This window comes from Zosterops lateralis (assembly GCF_965231275.1).
Source record: "Zosterops lateralis genome assembly, chromosome: 27".
Lineage (NCBI taxonomy): Eukaryota > Metazoa > Chordata > Aves > Passeriformes > Zosteropidae > Zosterops > Zosterops lateralis.
The window spans coordinates 854177-873994 of record NC_139787.1 but is presented as its reverse complement, the minus strand read 5'-3'; the positions used below and the strand labels follow the sequence as shown (position 1 = coordinate 873994).

Here is a 19818-nt window from a genome sequence, read left to right as displayed (position 1 = left end):
GGCTCCGGATGAGTTTGGGGTGAGGAAAAGTTTGATGAGTTTTCTGGAAGAGAAAAGAGAAAACCTGAGTGTTCAAGGTCGTCGCGCACCCATGTTTCCCACATTCAATTATCGTGATGGAGATTTCCCAACGAAACGTTTTAGCAGCTGAAGAGGAAATCAAATTTTTAAAGAAAGAAAGACAGAAGTTGAAATGTCCTCTGGGGCTGTCGGTGATCCAAGGGAAGAACCGGCAAAGGAACGAACCCGCGTCGTTAATTTAATCGTGGGATTTTGATTGGACGGGCCCAGTAGGATTTAAAATTTATGATTTAGGATTTAAGAGTTAGGATTTAGGATTTGGGAGTTAGGATTTGGGATTTGGGATTTGGGATTTAGGATTTGGGATTTAGGATTTGGGATTTGGGATTTGGGATTTGGGATTTAGGATTTAGGATTTAGGTTTTGGGATTTAGGATTAACGATTTAGGATTTGAGATTTAGGATTTAGGGTTTAGGGTTTAGGATTTAGGATTTAAGAGTTAGGATTTAGGATTTGGGATTTGGGATTTGGGATTTGGGATTTAGGATTTGGGATTTGGGATTTAGGATTTGGGATTTAGGATTTGGGATCTGGGATTTAGGAGAGAAAACCCAGCCACAAAAGGAGCTGTGGAGAGAGTTCCAAAGTCACCTGGAAAAAAAAGGAAAGGGGGGATTCATTTCCAGCTTTACCTACAGAAAGGTACAAATTTAAATGTCGTTAGGCCTCGGTACAAATTTCAATGTCGTTAAGCAGCCTCGGAGAGGAAATCTCGGTACAAATTTCAATTAAGTCATTAAGCAGCTTTTGGAGATTTCTTTGAAATCCTTCCCAGACGTGGATGTGGGGAGAGGCAGGAATTCCCTGCACGCTCCTGGGTCTGGTCCCACCACGGCAATAAAATCAAATTTTTTTTTGATTTTTAAGGGATTTCTCAGCTCTTTTCCTTTATCCCCACAATCCCTGATCCCAGTTCCCAACATTCCGGGAGATGTCACTGCGCTCTGGAACAAAATTCCAGGATGGAAAAGACCCTCCAAGATATAAAATGCTGCTCAAACATAAATGAACTCCTGGATTTTCTGTTTTTAAATAAAGAAAAGATCCCAAAGTTCCAACCCCTTGAAGTTATTCCACCCATTCAATTAATTAACCTTTATTAATTCTAATATTTTCTATGTCATTTAAGGCGTCTGAAATCCCACTTTTGAATAAATTTCTGTCACCGAATTTAAGGATTTCTATAATCAAGGCAGGACTCCAGAAATTCCAAACAACAAACAGCAAAAACCTCAAACTTTTTAAACAGAAAAATTCTCTCCCCCTCCCACAAAAATAAAAATAAATAAAATAAAAATAAAAATAAAAATAAAAATAAAAATAAAATAAATAAAAATAAAATAAATACAAATAAAATAAAATAAAATAAAATAAAATAAAATAAAATAAAACAAAATAAAAAAAAAGAATCCAGCAACCAGCAGAACACTGTGAGGGAAAAAAAATAAGGATTATTAAAAGGCAATAACTCAACAAACGGGGAAAAAAATAAGGATTATTAAAAGGCAATAACTCAACAAACGGGGAAAAAAAAAAGGATTATTAAAAGGCAAGAACTCAACAAACAGAGAAAAAGAGAAGAGGGATTTGAACTAACCTTGCTCACAAAAGAGGAAAGAAGGAAAGTGGCAGGAAGGAGTCGGGTCGAGTTGGTTTTTATAGCTCAGCCCTGATGGCCTGGGGAGCGCAGACAGCCTTTGTACCTGGAATTAATTCCCAACGAGTACGTCCTGAATGTTCCACCTGATTAAACGCCTTTTTCCAACCAACTGCTTATTTACTTTGTTTTCATTTCCTTATCTTCTGAACCAAGCAGATCCCGTCCCCGCAGGTTTCTGTCTCATCTCGGGAATTAGGGACCAAATTTATTCCAGGGCCACCTCTCTCAGTCACAACAAAATCCAGACTCTGGTGTGTGTTTGACTTTAGTCATAAAGAAAAATGTCTACGATGCATAATTCATCATTCCAAGGCGTTCTTTTATTAAGGGTTTGAGTGTAAATCTTTAATAAATTCCTGTCTCCACCGATTCTCTGCCTCCAGCCGGGCGTCGGGACGATCCCAGCTCTGGGTTTTGGGGGGAATTTCATGCCTGGAGAGCAAATCCAGCCCTGGAATCCCACAGAAGCCAGGAAGGAAGTGGAATTCAGAGACAAATTGGTGATTTTTCACATCTGGTTTTGTGGTATTAAATTGAGAGAGAAATTGCCGATTTATCGCGTCCGATTCGGGATGGATTTTGTGGCGTTAAATTTGGGTGACAGTGCAGAGCTGGGAGAACAAGCGGAGGTTTAATCCTGATTTATCAGTTCTTTTTTACAAAAGGGAATCCCTAAACCCCAAACTTCATCCTGGAACAATTCCAGGGATGGGGAATCCATGGAATCACCCAGGCCTGGGGTCACCACGCCCACAGGGGAGAAATTGCCGATTTATCGCGTCCGATTCGGGATGGAATTTGTGGTGTTAAATTTAGGTGACAGTGCAGAGAACAAGGGGAATGTTTAATCCTGATTTATCAGTTCTTTTTTATAAAGAAACCCCTTCCTGCACCATCTCAGCTCAAAAACACCAATCAGAATTGTGGAATTTTGGAATTGTTTGGGTGGGAAAGGACCTCAAAGCTCATCCTGCTCCATCCAACCCAATCCAATCCAACCCAATCCAATCCAATCCAGTCCAATCCAACCCAATCCAATCCAATCCAATCCAATCGAATCCACTCCAATCCAATCCAATCTCATCCACTCCCATCCAATCCAATCCAACCCAATCCAGTCCAACCCAATCCAGTCCAACCCAATCCAATCCAGTCCAATCCAATCCAATACAGTCCAGTTCAATCCAGTCCAATCCAATCCAATCCAATCCAATCCAATCCAATCCAATCCAGTCCAATCCAATCCAATCCAATCCAATCCAACCCAGTCCAACCCAGTCCAATCCAATCCAATCCAATCCAATCCAATCCAATCCAGTCAAGTCCAATCCAATCCAATCCAATCCAATCCAGTCCAATCCAATCCAATCCACCTCCCATGATCCCAGATTCCTCCAAGTCTCATCCTGGAACAATTCCAGGAATGGGGAATCCATGGAATCACCCAGGCCAGGGGCTCACCACGCCCACAGGGAAGAAATTGCCGATTTATCACGTCAAATTCGGGATGGAATTTTTGGTGTTAAATTTGGGTGACAGTGCAGAGCTGGATGTTTAATCCTAATTTTTCAGTTCTTTTTTTACAAAGGGAACCCCTAAACCCCAAACTTCATCCTGGAAAAATTCCAGGGATGGGGAATCCATGGAATCACCCAGGCCAGGGGCTCACCACGCCCACAGAGAAAAAATTCCTTCCCAAATCCAACTTAAATTTCCCCTCTCTCATTTTTATCCCCCTTTTTTCCCCTCCTCATGTCACTCCAGACCTTTGGAAATTCTCTCCCCACGTTTCTGGATTCCTTCAGGTCCTGGAAAGTCACCCCAAAGTTTGAAAAGTCCTCAGAGATTTTATTTTTGGAGATGTGAAGATTTTAATTGACAGTTGTGTGTAACTGGGTCAGACTGGGAACAGCAACACAAAGAGATTTTTTGGCTCCTCTCGGATTTGATCTCGGAGCCACAATTGAGAAAAATTGCTGAGGGAGCTGGAAAAATAAAAAAAAATTGTCTTTATTAGACTGTGCTTGAAGTAATTTGATGTTGAGGTTATTAGGAGTCGGTCTAAAATTAGCAGAAATTAAATGGAGACGTAAATTGGGAAGATGAAAGAATTTTTTTTAATTGGGGTGGATGATGATTCTCAGGCAACGCCAGGCTCAGCCCAGGCTGGAAAATAAAAATGGGATGGTTCCTTTATCAACAAAAAAGGTTCTGCTTGCAAAAAATGTGGGTGGGAACTAATTAATGCCAAAAAACAAAAAAAACCTAAAAAAAACCTTTAAAAAAACCCTAAAAATCAAAAAAACAAAACAAAACAAAAACAAAAAAAACCACCAAAAAAACCAAAAAAAACCAAAAAAACCAAACAAAAGCAAAAAAAATATAAAAAAGCAAACACAAAAAAACCCCCCAAAAAAACCCTAAAAAAACTTAAAAAAAGAGAAAAATAAAAATAAAAAAAAGCTTCAATAACCCCATAAAGTCAAAAATATCTACAATTTTATCACAGAAAATTTTCCACCTGAACATCCAAATCATGTTGACATTTTTCAGGAATTTCAGGAATTTCAGGAATTTCAGGAATTACAGGTGATGGGTCAGACCATTAAAAGTACAAAATTCTGCTTGAAATAAAACTGAACAACTCCATTTAATAAAAACTTCAACAACTGGGCTGGGCTGGGCTGAGAATGTTCCAGAACAGGATTTTTTTCCTTTTCTTCCTTTTTTCTCTTTTTTTTCCCCTTTTTTTAATTTTTTTTTTCTTTTTTTTCCTCTTTTTTTTGCCTTTTTTTTTTTGCCTTTTTTTTTTTGCCTTTTTTTTTTTGCCTTTTTTTCCCTTTAGATCAGCAAAGGTTAAATTTCGGGGTTTATTTTTGGATTAATGGATAAAATGGATAAAAATTGATAAAATTGATTAAATGGATGAAATGGATTAAATGGATAAAATGGATAAAATGGATAAAATAAATAAAAGGGATAAAATAAATAAAAAGGGATAAAATGGATAAAATGGATAAAATTGATAATATAAGTAAAATAAATAAAATGGATAAACTGGATAAAATAGGTAAAATAAATAAAATTGATAAAATAGGGAAAATAAATAAAATGGATAAAATAGATATAATAAGGGATAAAATAGATTAAATTGATAAAATAGATGAAATAGATAAAAATAAATAAAATTGATAAAATAGATTAAATGGATAAAATGGATTAAATAGATAAAATAGATTAAATAGATAAAATGGATGAAATAAATAAAATGGATAAAATTGATAAAACAGATAAAATGGACAAAATAGATAAAATGGATGAAATTTTTTACCAGTAAATGCCACATCCGGGGTGTCTCATCACCTCAACCACGAGGATTTGTATTTATTTATAAAAATAATTGGAAAAATCAGTTTAATCATAAATCTTTTGGGATTTTGAGGTGACTCTGCAGGACCAGGAGTTGGGTTAGATAATCCTTGAGTCAGGATATTTTGGGATTTTATCCCACATTCTTGTTAAACTCTTTTTTCCCCCCAAGATTTTTAAATTTGAGAGTAAATAAATTGAAATAAACTTTTTTTTAATAAAGTGTTTGAATGGAAAATTCCAACTCTTCCGCCTCTTCTGTAGATATTTGGAGCTCCTGAATGTCAAGAGCCTTTCCTTGAACTCTTCAAATATTTTTATCTCAGATCTGGGATGATTTAATTGTCAAATGGATTTTATTTCATGGTTTTCTTATTCTTGAATCTCTTGAAATTACCACGATGGCGAGTTTTGCTTCTGCCATATTAATAGTCAGATATTATTCTGAATATTTATATATATTATTATATTAATTTTATTAATATTAATTAATTAATTTTATATTAATTATAATAATAACATTAATATATATTATTATAAATATATCTAAAATCCCTCGAGCTTAAAAACCACAATTGTGCTTTTTAAATACATGGGTGGGATAAAAAAATTGGGAGAAAAAAATCCTAAAAATGGAAATTTATTTGTGAATTTATTTGTTAAGTTCAGAACTTCTCAGGAGTGTGACAACCAATGAAATTATTTTTATCAGGTGTGTTGTGGTGACTTTTGGGTGCACATTTTTCCCCTGCCTAGAAAAGATCTAAAATCCCTCAAGCTTAAAAACCACAATTGTGCTTTTAAATAGGAAGGTGGAATAAAAAAATTGGGAGAAAAAATCCTAGAAAATGAAATTTATTTGTGAACCTGTTCAGTGCTTCTCAGAAGTGTGAAACTGAATGAAATTATCTTTTCTCAAGTGTGTTGTGGTGACTTTTGGGTGCACATTTTTCCTCCGTGAAACCCCTGCATAGATTTTCCCCATAATTTTGTCCCAGGGGGAAGAAAAACCACAACGAAACTCCGAAATCAGATGCAACATCAGTTTAATGATAAAAAGTCAAGTAGCATTCAGCAAAAAATAAAAGGAAAATATAATATATATATATTTATGAAGGGAAAAGAAGCCAGTGAAAACAATTCCAGCTGAGAGACAACAAGCAAAACTCCAAGACTTCCCTCAATCCCTGAGTCAAACCCTCCGTTGACCAACGGCCACCGCGGAGAGTTTTCGCGTCTCCGCGAAACGCAAAAAAAAAAATCACAGAGAGAAGGAAATTTGGGAAAGAAAGACTTTGGGGGCTGGAACGAGCTGGTCCACTGATCCAGGCAGAACCTCCCTCCTGGCCAGGAGGGTTTGAGGGGCTCTGGTCAGCAGCTCCAGCCCCTGGCTTGGGCCTTCCTGGGGGAGGCTCCGGCCGCACGTCCGGCCCGGCTCTAGCAGGGCAGGCACCTCCGGCCGCAGTAGCGGCCACCGAGGCCAGAGAGCCCCGAGAGCCCAAAGCCCCCCGAGTTGATGGGCACTCCCTCCTCACTCAGGATGCTGCCCACGGCCGCCGAGGTGGAGGAGCCCACGGCGGTGTTCTGGGGGAAGGAGCTGAGGATGGGCCCGGGCAGAGTGACCACCACGGGCGAGGGCTGGATGACCACGCGGGAGTCCTGGCACTGCCGGACACAGGGCTCGTTGCAGCTGTTGGCCAGCGGGGTGGGGCCGCAGGGCCGGCACAGGTCGTAGCAGGACATGGCTGTGGCTGCAGGAGCACCTGGGGACAGCAAGGGCAGGGACAGCGCCCAGGTGAGGTGAGGCGCCCGTGGAGATGCGGCTGGACAGGAGGAAACGCGGCCCGGGGAGAAGGGACGGCCCGGGCTGGGAGGAAGGGAGGGATGGAACAGCCCGGAGACCAAAGTGTTCCCTGGGGAGAAATCCCAACATCTCCCAACACCAGGAAAAACCAGTAAAACCAACCCAGTCCCCATTAGAACCAGTAAAGACCAACCCATTCCCCATTAGAAACCAGTAAAACCAACCCTGTCCCCATTAGAACCAGTAAAGACCAACCCAGTCCCCAGGAAAAAATGGTAAAGACCAACCCAGTCCCCAGGAAAAAATGGTAAAAACCAACCCTGTCCCCAGTAAAAACCAGTAAAAACCAACCCAGTCCCCATTAGAAAACAGTAAAGACCAACCCAGTCCCCATTTGAAAACAGTATAGAACAACCCACTCCCCAGGAAAAACCAACCCAGTCCCAATTAAAAAACAGTAAAAACCAACCCAGTCCCCAGAAAAAAACAGTAAAAAACCAACCCAGTCCCCATTAGAAACCAGTGAAAAATAACCCAGTCCCCAGAAAAAAACAGTAAAAAACCAACCCAGTCCCCATTAGAAAACCAGTAAAAAATAACCCAGTCCCCAGTAAAGAATAGTAAAAACCAACCCAGTCCCCAGTAAAAACCAGTTAAAAACCAACCCAGTCCCCATTAAAAACCAGCAAAAACCAACCCAGTCCCCAATAAAAAACAGCCACAAAACCCTGGTGAGAACAGGATCGAGCAGAAAGACTCTCAGAGAGCGACGACAGAGAAACAAAGATTCCATTGAGGTCGGAGGAAAAAGAGAAGAGGAAGAGAAGAGCGAGGCAAAGGCCCTTCAGCTCACCTGTGTCACCTGTGAGGAGGAGGAGAAGGCAGGAGAAGTGGATGAGGAGTTCCTGCTCCTGCTCTGCCTTTTATTCCGTCCCAACTCATCCCCCTCGGCACAATGGAAACGCCTTTTCTTCCCAAAGCTCATCCCGCATGCAAAAACATCCCCATTAGAGAAATGGGGACACACTGCAACGCTGCTTTTTTTTTGTTGTTCATTTTCCCTCTGTGCAAGACATGCCCAGTCAGCCTTCCCCAGGCTCCTTTCAAGTGCCAGGATTAGAGGCCAAAATGTTCCCCCGAGGGGGAAAAGCCACGTCAGCAGCGCCGGGGATGAGGAGTGTCCCACATCCCAAATAATTCCAGCCTTTTATCCTCCAGGGCAGGACTTTAAAGTGTTTTTTTTCTGATGATGGGGCTGGGCTCCTCACAGCCCTGAGGGTCCAGGCTGGTCATTCAGTCTCCTGTGAGGGTCAGTGAGGGTCACCCTGAGTGAGGGGTGAGGGGTCAGAGACAATTCCAGGGATGGAAAAAAGTGAATGGAGGGGTCAGAGACCATTCCACGGAATAGAGGGGTCAGAAATCATTCCAGGGATTCAAGGTAGGGAATGGAGGGGTCAGAGACAATTCCAGGAATGGAGAGGTCAGAAATCATTCCAGGGATGGAGGACAGGGAATGGAGGGATCAGAGACCATTCTAGGGAATGAAAAGGTCAGAAATTATTCCAAGGATGGAAGGAAGGGAATGGAGGGGTCAGAGAGAATTCCAGGGATGGAGGGCAGGGAATGGAGGGGTCAGAGACCAGTCCAAGGAATGGAGGGGTCAGAAACCATTCCAGGATGAAAGGAAGGGAATGGAGGGGTCAATGACCATTCCAGGGATGGAAAGAATAGAATGGAGGGGTCAGACACAATTCCAGGGATTCAAGGCAGGGAATGGAGGAGTCACAAATCATTCCAGGGATGGAGAACAAGGAATGGAGGGGTCAGAGATCATTCCAGGAATGGAAGGGTCAGAAATCATTCCTGGGATTGGAAGGAACAGAATGGAGGGGCTAGAGACAATTCCAGGGAATGGAGGGGTCAGAGACCATTCCAGGGAATGGAGAGGTCAGAGACAACTCCAGGGATTCAGGGTAGGGAATGGAGGGGTCAGAGACCATTCCAGGGATGGAAGAAAGGGAATGGAGGGGCCAGAGACCATTCCACGGAATAGAGGGGTCAGAAATCATTCCAGGGATGGGGGACAAGGAATGGAGAGGTCAATGACCATTCCAGGGAATGGAGGGGTCAGAGACAATTCCAGGGAATGGAAAGGTCAGAGGCCATTCCAGGGATTCAGGGTAGGGAATGGAGAGTTCAGAGACCATTCCAAGAAATGGAAGAAAGGGAATGGAGGACTCAGTGACCATTCCAGGGAATGGAAAGGTCAGAGACCATTCCAGGGATTCAGGGTAGGGAATGGAGAGGTCAGAGACCATTCCAGGGATTCAGGGTAGGGAATGGAGAGGTCAGAGACCATTCCAAGAAATGGAAGAAAGGGAATGGAGGACTCAGTGACCATTCCAGGGAATGGAGAACAAAGAATGGAGGGGTCAATGACCATTCCAGGGAATGGAGGGGTCAGAAATCATTCCTGGGATTAGAAGGAAGGGAATGGAGGGGCCAGAGACAATTCCAGGGATTCAGGGTAGGGAATTGAGGACTCAGTGACCATTCCAGGAATGAACACCACCGCTCTGACCTTGTCAGGGGCTGCCCAGAGGGGTTTGGAATCGCCACCCTGGAGGTGTCCAAGTGGAACCTGGACATGACACTCAGTTCTCTGGACAAAGCCACGATCAGGCAGAGTTTGGATGTTCTGGGAGAACTTTTCCAACCTCAGGGATCCCTTGGGATGAGAGAGAATCCTCAGAGCAGTCCCATGGTGCAAATATCCAGCAGGATCTGCCTCTCCACTTGAAAGCTCAGCCCTGGAGGGGCAGGGACTGGCACCAGGGCGGTCAGTGGGACACTCCTCATCCCCTGACTGCATCACCCAGCCCTGCTGACGAATCATTTTTTTTTTTTCCCCTGGAAATATTTCGGCCTCTAATCCCAACAACTTGAAAGGAGCCTGACTGGGAGGCTGACTGGGCACGTCTCGCGCAGGGGAAATGAAAAGGCAGCGTTGCAGGGCAGAAAATAAACACACTAATTTTTGGTAATTGGGATGTTTTGCATGGGAGATGAGCTGGGTAAACACGTTCCATTGTGTGCAAAGACCGTCCCTGGGCCCGGGGCTGTGTGGGGACAGAATAAAAGGCACAGCAAGAGCAGGAGCTCCTCATCCACTTCTCCTGCCTTCTCCTCCTGGGTGAAACAGGTGAGTGCCTTCCTCTGCTTCTCTATTTTTTATCTCTGTCTCTTCTGGCTCCCACTGGGGTTTGTTTTGCTGGGACTGTTGGTGGTGGTCTCCATTCTCTGTGCCACGCTGGAGGGAGGTGGGAGAAGCTCTTGTTTGTGTTTTTAGAGCCGTGTTGGGGACTGAAATTCCGTGTCCTTTCTGTCTGGGCTGTCTCTTCTTCCCAAATTCTGCTCTTTTTCCGGACAGCAGCATTTCCATCTCTACCTTGCTTCACTTGGGTGCTCTCCCTGCCCTTTCTTCTCCCCAGGTTCTCCTGCAGCCCCAGCCATGTCCTGCTACGACCTGTGCCGGCCCTGCGGCCCCACCCCGCTGGCCAACAGCTGCAACGAGCCCTGTGTCCGGCAGTGCCAGGACTCCCGCGTGGTCATCCAGCCCTCGCCCGTGGTGGTCACTCTGCCCGGGCCCATCCTCAGCTCCTTCCCCCAGAACACCGCCGTGGGCTCCTCCACCTCGGCGGCCGTGGGCAGCATCCTGAGCGAGTCCGGGGTCCCCATCAACTCGGGGGGCTTTGGGCTCTCGGGGCTCTCTGGCCTCGGTGGCCGCTACTGCGGCCGGAGGTGCCTGCCCTGCTAGAGCCGGGCCGGACGTGCGGCCGGAGCCTCCCCCAGGAAGGCCCAAGCCAGGGCTGGGCTGAGGCTGGAGCTGCTGACCAGCCTCTCCAGAGCCCCCTCATCAAACCCTCCTGGCCACGAGGGAAGGAGGGAGGGAGGGAGGCAAACGTGGCCGGCTCAGGCTTGTCCTGCTTGTCCTGCTTTCTCCTGCGCCTCCCCAGGCCCTGCTGTGCCCGGGGGCTCAGCCAGGTCCTGCTGCTCCCGCTGTCCCCGAGCCTGGGCCGGGCACACCCGGCTGTGCCACTGCTGCCCAGGGAGCCCAGCCTGGCCCGGGGCCTGCCCACACACCCCCTGCTCTCTTTCTGTCCTCACTCCACTCAATAAAGTTCACTCTGCATCGGAACCGGAGTCTCCTGGAGTTTGTTTGGGTTTGGGATCCCCAGCTGAGGCTGCTCCACCAAATAATCCCAGTTGCTGGGGTTGCTCCACCAAATAATCCCAGTTGCATTGGAACTGGAGTCTCCTGGAGTTTTGTTCAGGTTTGGGATCCCCAGCTGGGGCTGCTCCACCAAACAATCCCAGTTACTGGAGTTGCTCCACCAAATAATCCCAGTTGCTGGGGTTGTTTCACCAAATAATCCCAGTTGCTGGGGTTGGAAGGCACTTGCAGAGGTCCCGTGGCCTCTCCTGGGCTGGGACAACCTTGAGGGAGCTGCTGGAGATGCCAAAGGCTTCCCTGGATCTTCACTCCATCACCTCCCTGGGCCGTGTGTTCTGTCGTTCAGTCAGAAAATGTTTCCTGGGGAACCTGCCCTGCCCCGTGTCCTGCCATGAGACAGAACCCCAGGGAGCTGCCACCCCTCCCTGGTGCCACCACCCCATCCCTTGTCCTGGCTGAACTCAATAAAGTTCACTCTGCATTGGGAATGGAGTCTCCTGCAGTTCCTGCCCTGCTGGGATGTGCCCCCGGCTGCTCCATGGGGGGGATTTGATGCTCTGGGGGGGTTTGGGTGGGTAAAGGGCAGGGATGGACCTTCCCCACACCTGGGCAAGGTGAGAAACCTCCAAGGGCCACAGTCCCTGCAGTGCCGTGGGGCAGGGGAGGGAGTGTGGCCTTGTGTGAGTGTGACCAGAGTGACCACGAGCTGCCCTGGGGACACCTGAGCCAGGACAGGGCTTGGGCCACTCCCAGCTGATGATGAGCCAAGCCCTGACCCGATGGTTTCTGGGCCAGTCTCACCCCCTGCCCAAGGCCAGGCAGGTGTTTTACCACCTCCAACTGCACCTTTCCCTCGAGCTCTTCTCCCCAGCCCTGGGTGCAGAGGGAGTCCCAGGGGAGCAGGAGGGACCTGTGTCCCACAGTGCCACTGCCAGAGTCAGCCTGGTGTCCCAATTTCTGCTCCTGATTCCCGTGGAGGGTTTGTCCCTGGGGAATGTGGAGCGCCCGGCCCTGCAGCCCCTCTGGGCACTCACAGGCTGCTCCTCTGCCCCACTTTGGGTTTCGATGTCTGAAATAAAGATCCCACCCAGTTCTCCTGTCTCTTTACCTGCTGTGGAAACCCCTCCCATCCCAGGAGTGTGACCAGAGTGACCACGAGCTGCCCTGGGGACACCTGAGCCAGGACAGGGCTTGGGCCACTCCCGGCTGATGATGAGCCAAGCCCTGACCTGGGAGAGAGCAGTGACAGTGGCAGTGACATTGATATTGTCATTGGCAGTGACATCAATATTGATATTGATATTGACATTGGTATTGACATCGGTATTGACAGTGACATTGATAGTGACATTGACATTGTTATTGACATTGACAGTGACATTGATATTGGTATTGATATTGATATTGACATTGATATTGACATTGACATTGGTATTGATATTGACATTGGTATTGATATTGATATTGATATTGATATTGACATTGGTATTGATATTGACATTGGTATTGATATTGATATTGATATTGACATTGGTATTGATATTGACATTGGTATTGATATTGATATTGATATTGACATTGGTATTGATATTGACATTGGTATTGATATTGATATTGATATTGACATTGATCTTGACATTGACAGTGACATTAACATTGTTATTGATATTGAGATTGACATTGATATTGATATTGACATTGGTATTGATATTGATATTGATATTGACATTGACGATGACATTGATGTTGACATTGACATTGATAGTGATATTGGTATTGATATTGACATTGACAGTGACAGCAACATTGATATTGATATTGACATTGATACGGACATTGACATTGACATTGTCATTGAAATTGTCATGTCCTGGGACTGTCCCCAGACCTAGAAGGTGGCACTGGAATCCTTGGAGTCCTTGTCCCTGCTGCTCCCCCAGGGCTGGGTTTGCCAACCCTCAGGTGCTCCCTGTGTCCTGCTTGGAAATGTCCCCAAATTTTTGGGGACTTGTGTAGGGTCTGGTCAAGAGGCAGAAGGAAAAAAATAAGTGAGGGATGGAAGAAGGAAGAATTTTGAGGTCAAATATTCTCATTAAGGGGATTATTTTTGCCAAATTAATGACCCTGAGTAATATTTGCTGTTGGGAAAGCGGCGTCTTGTCCCAGAAAATGCAGCTCAGAGCTCGGAATCCTTCCCTTGATGGGCATTTTTTGGGGACATCCTTGTCCCTGCTGCTCCCCCAGGGCTGGGTTTGCCAACCCTCAGGTGCTCCCTTGGAAATGTCCCCAAATGTTTGGGGACTTGTGTAGGGTCTGGTCAGAGACAGAGGGAAAAAAATAAATGAGGAATGGAAGAAGGAAGAGTCCTGAAGTCAAATGTTCTCATTAAGGGGAATATTTTTGCCAAATTAATGACCCTGAGTAATATTTGCTGTTGGGAAAGTGGCGTCTTGTCCCAGAAAATGCAGCTCAGAGCTTGGAATCCTTCCCTTGATGGGCATTTTTTGGGGACATCCTTGTCCTCATTGCTCCCTCAGGGCTGAGTTTTCCACCCCTCAGGTGCTCCCTGTGTCCTGCTTGGAAATGTCCCCAAATGTTTGGGGACCTGTGTAGGGTCTGGTCAGAGGCAGAAGGAAAAAAATAAGTGAGGGATGGAAGAAGGAAGAGTCCTGAAGTCAAATATTCTCATTAAGGGGAGTATTTTTGCCAAGATAATGACCCTGAGTAATATTTGCTGTTGGGAAAGCGGCGTCCTTCCTCCTGGAGCCGTCCTGTCCTGCTGATTGGGGAGCCCCAGGCGATGCTGAAAGAGGTGAAGGGCAGAAGAAGAAAAAAAAAACGGAGATAATTTTCTTCTGAAGGCAAAATGAGATCCCAAAGAAAGTTCAAAACCAAGCCAGGCAGTCTCTGAGATGAATAAAAGGCCTTGAAAGGCCTCGGAGTCACAGACAAGCAACGTCTACGGCCAGTCCCCAAAAACCAAAAAACCAGCCCTTTAATCCTGGCTTCATAATAACAAAAAAACTGCATTTATTTATGTATTTATTACTCCAAAGACTCAGAGCTGCCCTGAGGAGGAAAAGGTGCTGACATCACCTGGAAACACGGCACCACTCCACCCAGAGGGCTGAAACACCAACTGAAAAATATAAAAATAAAAATAAAAAAACCACCCTAAAAAAAACCCTTCTGGCCTCTAATGCTGACACTTGAAAGGAGCCGGTTTGGCTGAATGGGCATGTCCTGCATGGAGGGGAAATGAAAAGGCAGCGTTGCAAGGGGGAAAATAAACAACCTTCCAGTTGGCTTTAATTGGGGGCGATTTGCATAAAATATGAGTTTGTTGGTAAATACGTTCTCGGAGCAAAGGGAGCGGCGTCGGGGCCTGGGGGTGTGTGGGGTGGAATAAAAGGCAGAGCAGGAGCAGGAGCTCCTCATCCACTTCTCCTGCCTCCTCCTGCTCCTCACAGGTGACACAGGTGAGCTGTGAGAGCCTTTGGCTTCCTCTTGTTCTTCCCCTTCTCTTTTTACTCCGACCTCAACGAAATTTCTGATTCTCTGTCGTTGCTCTCTGAGAGCCTTTCTGCTCGATCCTGCTCTCGCCAGGGTTTTGGGGCTGTTTTCTCATAGGGATTGGGTTGGTTTTTATTGGTTTTTACTGGGGACTGGGTTGGATTTTACTGGTTTCTAATGGGGACTGGGTTGGTTTGTACTGATTTTTCCTGGGGACTGGTTTGGTTTTTCCTGAGGACTGAGTTGGTTTTTTTACTGGTTTTTACTGGGGATTGGGCTGGTTTTCACTGGTTTCTAATGGGGATTGGGTTGGTTTGTACTGGGGACTGGGTTGGTTTTTTACTGTTTTCTAATGGGGACAGGGTTGGTTCTTACTGGTTTTTACTGGGGACTGGGTTATTATTCACTGGTTTCTAATGGGAACTCGGTTTTTATGGGTTCTAATGGGGACTGGGTTGATTTTAACTGTTTTCTCTTGGGGACTTGGTTGTTTTTTTACTGTTTTCTCATGGGGACTGGGTTGGTTTTTACCATTTTTTCCTGGGGATGGGGTTGTTTTTTACTGTTTTCTAATGGGGACTGGGTTGGATTTTACTGGGGATTGGGTTGGTTTTTACCCTTTTCTCATGGGGAGTGGGTTGGTTCTTACTGTTTTCTCATGGGGACTGGGTTGTTTTTTTACTGTTTTCTCATGAGGACTGGGTTGGCTTTTACTGGGGACTGGGTTGGTTTTTACTGGTTTTTACTGGGGACTGGGTTGGTTTTTACCATTTTATCCTGGGGACTGGGCTGGTCTTAACCGTTTTTTTCCTGGGGAATGGGTTGGTCTTTACTGGTTCTAATGGGGACTGGGTTGGTTTTACTGGTTTCTAATGGGGAATGGGTTGGTCTTTACTGGTTCTAATGGGGACTGGGTTGGTTTTACTGGTTTTTCCTGGTGTTGGGAGACGTTGGGATTTCTCCCCAGGGAACACTTTGGGCTCCGGGCTGTTCCATCCCTCCCTTCCTCCCAGCCCGGGCCGTCCCTTCTCCCCGGGCCGCGTTTCCTCCTGTCCAGCCGCATCTCCACGGGCGCCTCACCTCACCTGGGCGCTGTCCCTGCCCTTGCTGTCCCCAGGTGCTCCTGCAGCCACAGCCATGTCCTGCTACGACCTGTGCCGGCCCTGCGGCCCCACCCCGCTGGCCAACAGCTGCAACGAGCCCTGTGTCCGGCAGTGCCAGGACTCCCGCGTGGTCATCCAGCCCTCGCCCGTGGTGGTCACTCTGCCCGGGCCCATCCTCAGCTCCTTCCCCCAGAACACCGCCGTGGGCTCCTCCACCTCGGCGGCCGTGGGCAGCATCCTGAGCGAGGAGGGAGTGCCCATCAACTCGGGGGGCTTTGGGCTCTCGGGGCTCTCTGGCCTCGGTGGCCGCTACTGCGGCCGGAGGTGCCTGCCCTGCTAGAGCCGGGCCAGACGTGCGGCCGGAGCCTCCCCCAGGAAGGCCCAAGCCAGGGGCTGGAGCTGCTGACCAGAGCCCCTCAAACCCTCCTGGCCAGGAGGGAGGTTCTGCCTGGATCAGTGGACCAGCTCGTTCCAGCCCCCAAAGTCTTTCTTTCCCCAATTTCCTTCTCTCTGTGATTGTTTTTTTTGCGTTTCGCGGAGACGCGAAAACTCTCCGCGGTGGCCGTTGGTCAACGGAGGGTTTGACTCAGGGATTGAGGGAAGTCTTGGAGTTTTGCTTGTTGTCTCTCAGCTGGAATTGTTTTCACTGGCTTCTTTTCCCTTCATAAATATATATATATTTCCTTTTATTTTTTTGCTGAATGCTACTTGACTTTTTATCATTAAACTGATGTTGCATCTGATTTCGGAGTTTCGTTGTGGTTTTTCTTCCCTTTGGGGCAGAATTGTGGGGAAAATCTATACGAGGGTTTCACAGAGGGTAAAAGTGCACCCAGAAGTCACCACAACACACTTGAGAAAAAATAATTTCATTGGTTTTCACACTCCTGAGAAGTACTGAACAAGTTCACAAATAAATTTCCATTTTTAGGATTTTTTTTCTCCCATTTTTTTTATTCCACCCACGTATTTAAAAGCACAATTGTGATTTTTAAGCTTGAGGGACTTTAGATCTTTTCTACACAGGGGAAAAACGTGCACCCAAAAGTCACCACAACACACCTGATAAAAATAATTTCATTGGTTTTCACACTCTTGAGAAGCACTGAACGGGTTCACTAATAAATTTCATTTTCAAGGATTATTTTCTCCCAATTTTTTTATCCCACCCACATATTTAAAAGCACAATTGTGGTTTTTAAGCATGAGGGATTTTAGATCTTGTTTATGCAGAGGTTTCATGGAGGAAAAATGTGCACCCAAAAGTCACCAGAACACACCTGATAAAAATAATTTCATTGGTTTTTACACTGATGACAAGCACTGAACATGTTCACAAATAAATTTCATTTTCTAGGATTTTTTTCCACAATTTTTTTTTATCCCACCTACGTATTTAAAAACACAATTGTGGTTTTTGAGCTTGAGGGATTTTAGATCTTGTTTACGCAGAGGTTTCACGGAGGAAAAACTGTCACGGTCACTGCTCTGTCTCAGGTGAGGCCTCATGGTCCAATTCCTACAATGGTTTTCCCATAATAAAAAAAAAAAATGAGAGCAGCTCATCCTGTCTGTTGTTCTGCTGGAAGAATCAAGAAATAATTTCATTGAGATGATATGAGGAATCGATTTAATCTTTTATGTCATTTTTTCAACACTGGCCCTGTTTTCTATGTATTGCTGCTCTGGAATTATGAACTTCGAGTAGTCAAGATTGATATTTATTTATTTATTTTTAATTATTATTTTTTACTTTTATTTTTACTTTTATTTTTTTTTTCAATTTTATTTTATTTTTAAATATTTATTTATTTATTTATGGGACCTTTTTGCACCCTCCCAAAACTCCCAGGTTTTTCTGGCTGTACCAAAATAATGTGAATTAAAATTCATAATAAATTTTATGAGGCAATTCTGGGCAGGTAATTCCTACAATGGTTTTCCCATTTTTTTTTTCAATGTTGGCAAAACACTGAATGCAACAGAGAAATTTCCAGCCCCTCTCCCCTTCTCCCTGGCCCAGCCCTGCCCACTGAGGGTCCCCACAAAGCTTTGGGGTGTCCCTGTTCTCCCAGGGGTGTCCTGGGGCTGTTCCCTCCCTTCCCTGGGCCCATTTTGCCCTCGTTGGTGCCACTGTCCCCTCCAGGCTCACACGGGGACGGGAGGAGTTTCCACAGCAGGTAAAGAGACAGGAGAACTGGGTGGGATCTTTATTTCAGACATTGAAACCCAAAGTGGGGCAGAGGAGCAGCCTGTGAGTGCCACAGGGCACATGGAAACGCTCCACAGGAATCAGGAGGAGAAATGGGGACACCAGGCTGACTCTGGGACACAGGTCCCTCCATCTCCCCTGGGACTCCCTCTGCATCCAGGGCTGGGGAGAAGAGCTCGGGGCTCTTTGGGAGGGAAAGGTGCAGTTGGAGGTGGTAAAACACCTGCCTGGCCTTGGGCAGGGGGTGAAACTGGCCCAGAAACCATCGGGTCAGGGCTTGGCTCATCATCAGCCGGGACTGGCCCAAGCCCTGTCCTGGCTCAGGTGTCCCCAGAGCACCTCGTGGTCACTCTGGTCACACTCACACAAGGCCACACTCCCTCCCCTGCCCCACGGCACTGCAGGGACTGTGGCCCTTGGAGGGTTCTCACCTTGCCCAGGTGTGGGGAAGGTCCATCCCTGCCCTTTGCCCACCCAAACCCCCCCAGAGCATCAAATCCCCCCCATGGAGCAGCCGGGGGCACATCCCAGCAGGGCAGGAACTGCAGGAGACTCCATTCCCAACGCAGAGTGAACTTTATTGAGTTCAGCCAGGACAAGGGACGGGGTGGTGGCACCAGGGAGGGGTGGCAGCTCCCTGGAGTTCTGTCTCATGGCAGGACACGGGGCAGGGCAGGTTCCCCAGGAAACATTTTCTGACTGAACGACAGAACACACGGCCCAGGGAGGTGATGGAGTGAAGATCCAGGGAAGCCTTTGGCATCTCCAGCAGCTCCCTCAAGGTTGTCCCAGCCCAGGAGAGGCCACGGGACCTCTGCAAGTGCCTTCCAACCCCAGCAACTGGGATTATTTGGTGAAACAACCCCAGCAACTGGGATTATTTGGTGGAGCAGCCTCAGCTGGGGATCCCAAACCCAAACAAACTCCAGGAGACTCTGGTTCCGATGCAGAGTGAACTTTATTGAGTGGAGTGAGGACAGAAAGAGAGCAGGGGGTGTGTGGGCAGGCCCCGGGCCAGGCTGGGCTCCCTGGGCAGCAGTGGCACAGCCGGGTGTGCCCGGCCCAGGCTCGGGGACAGCGGGAGCAGCAGGACCTGGCTGAGCCCCCGGGCACAGCAGGGCCTGGGGAGGCGCAGGAGAAAGCAGGACAAGCAGGACAAGCCTGAGCCGGCCACGTTTGCCTCCCTCCCTCCCTCCTTCCCTCGTGGCCAGGAGGGTTTGATGAGGGGGCTCTGGAGAGGCTGGTCAGCAGCTCCAGCCTCAGCCCAGCCCTGGCTTGGGCCTTCCTGGGGGAGGCTCCGGCCGCACGTCCGGCCCGGCTCTAGCAGGGCAGGCACCTCCGGCCGCAGTAGCGGCCACCGAGGCCAGAGAGCCCCGAGAGCCCAAAGCCCCCCGAGTTGATGGGGACCCCGGACTCGCTCAGGATGCTGCCCACGGCCGCCGAGGTGGAGGAGCCCACGGCGGTGTTCTGGGGGAAGGAGCTGAGGATGGGCCCGGGCAGAGTGACCACCACGGGGGACGGCTCAATGATGACCCGCGAGTCCTGGCACTGCCGGACACAGGGCTCGTTGCAGCTGTTGGCCAGCGGGGTGGGGCCGCAGGGCCGGCACAGGTCATAGCAGGACATGGCTGGGGCTGCAGGAGAACCTGGGGAAGGCACGGGGCAGAGCGTGAGGCCACGGCCTGGGCTGGAGGAAGAGCAGAGCCAGAATGGGGAGAAGGGACAGAGGAGAGGGAGGAAGGAAGGATCGGTGACCCCCCATGGCCATGGGGTTCCTGCTCTAAGCCCAAGAGCTTCTCCCACCTCGACCCGCTGAGCAGAGGTTGGGGCAGGATCTGGGA

At 47.3% G+C, this 19818-nt stretch overlaps 4 protein-coding genes across 4 annotated transcripts; 2 read left to right on the top strand and 2 right to left on the bottom strand.

Moving 5' to 3' along the window:
• Positions 1–6074: 6074 nt before the first annotated feature.
• On the bottom strand, positions 6075–6854 carry LOC310919632 (feather keratin 1; the record flags this gene model as incomplete). Its single annotated transcript, XM_083879059.1, has 1 exon — positions 6075–6854. One exon carries the CDS (start codon positions 6852–6854, stop codon positions 6549–6551), a length of 306 nt encoding a protein of 101 aa, XP_083735185.1. The 3' UTR covers positions 6075–6548.
• Positions 6855–10426: 3572 nt separating this feature from the next.
• Positions 10427–10732, top strand: LOC310919635 (feather keratin 1-like; the record flags this gene model as incomplete). The annotated part of the gene is made up of 1 exon (XM_083879062.1): positions 10427–10732. The coding sequence occupies one exon, from the start codon at positions 10427–10429 to the stop codon at positions 10730–10732; it is 306 nt and encodes a 101-aa protein (XP_083735188.1).
• A 5015-nt stretch (positions 10733–15747) lies between these two features.
• On the top strand, positions 15748–16105 carry LOC310919634 (feather keratin 1; the record flags this gene model as incomplete). The annotated part of the gene is made up of 1 exon (XM_083879061.1): positions 15748–16105. The coding sequence occupies exon 1, from the start codon at positions 15800–15802 to the stop codon at positions 16103–16105; it is 306 nt and encodes a 101-aa protein (XP_083735187.1). The 5' UTR covers positions 15748–15799.
• Positions 16106–19297: 3192 nt separating this feature from the next.
• LOC310919636 (feather beta keratin-like) lies at positions 19298–19603 on the bottom strand (the record flags this gene model as incomplete). The annotated part of the gene is made up of 1 exon (XM_083879063.1): positions 19298–19603. The coding sequence occupies one exon, from the start codon at positions 19601–19603 to the stop codon at positions 19298–19300; it is 306 nt and encodes a 101-aa protein (XP_083735189.1).
• Between the last annotated feature and the right edge of the window lie 215 nt (positions 19604–19818).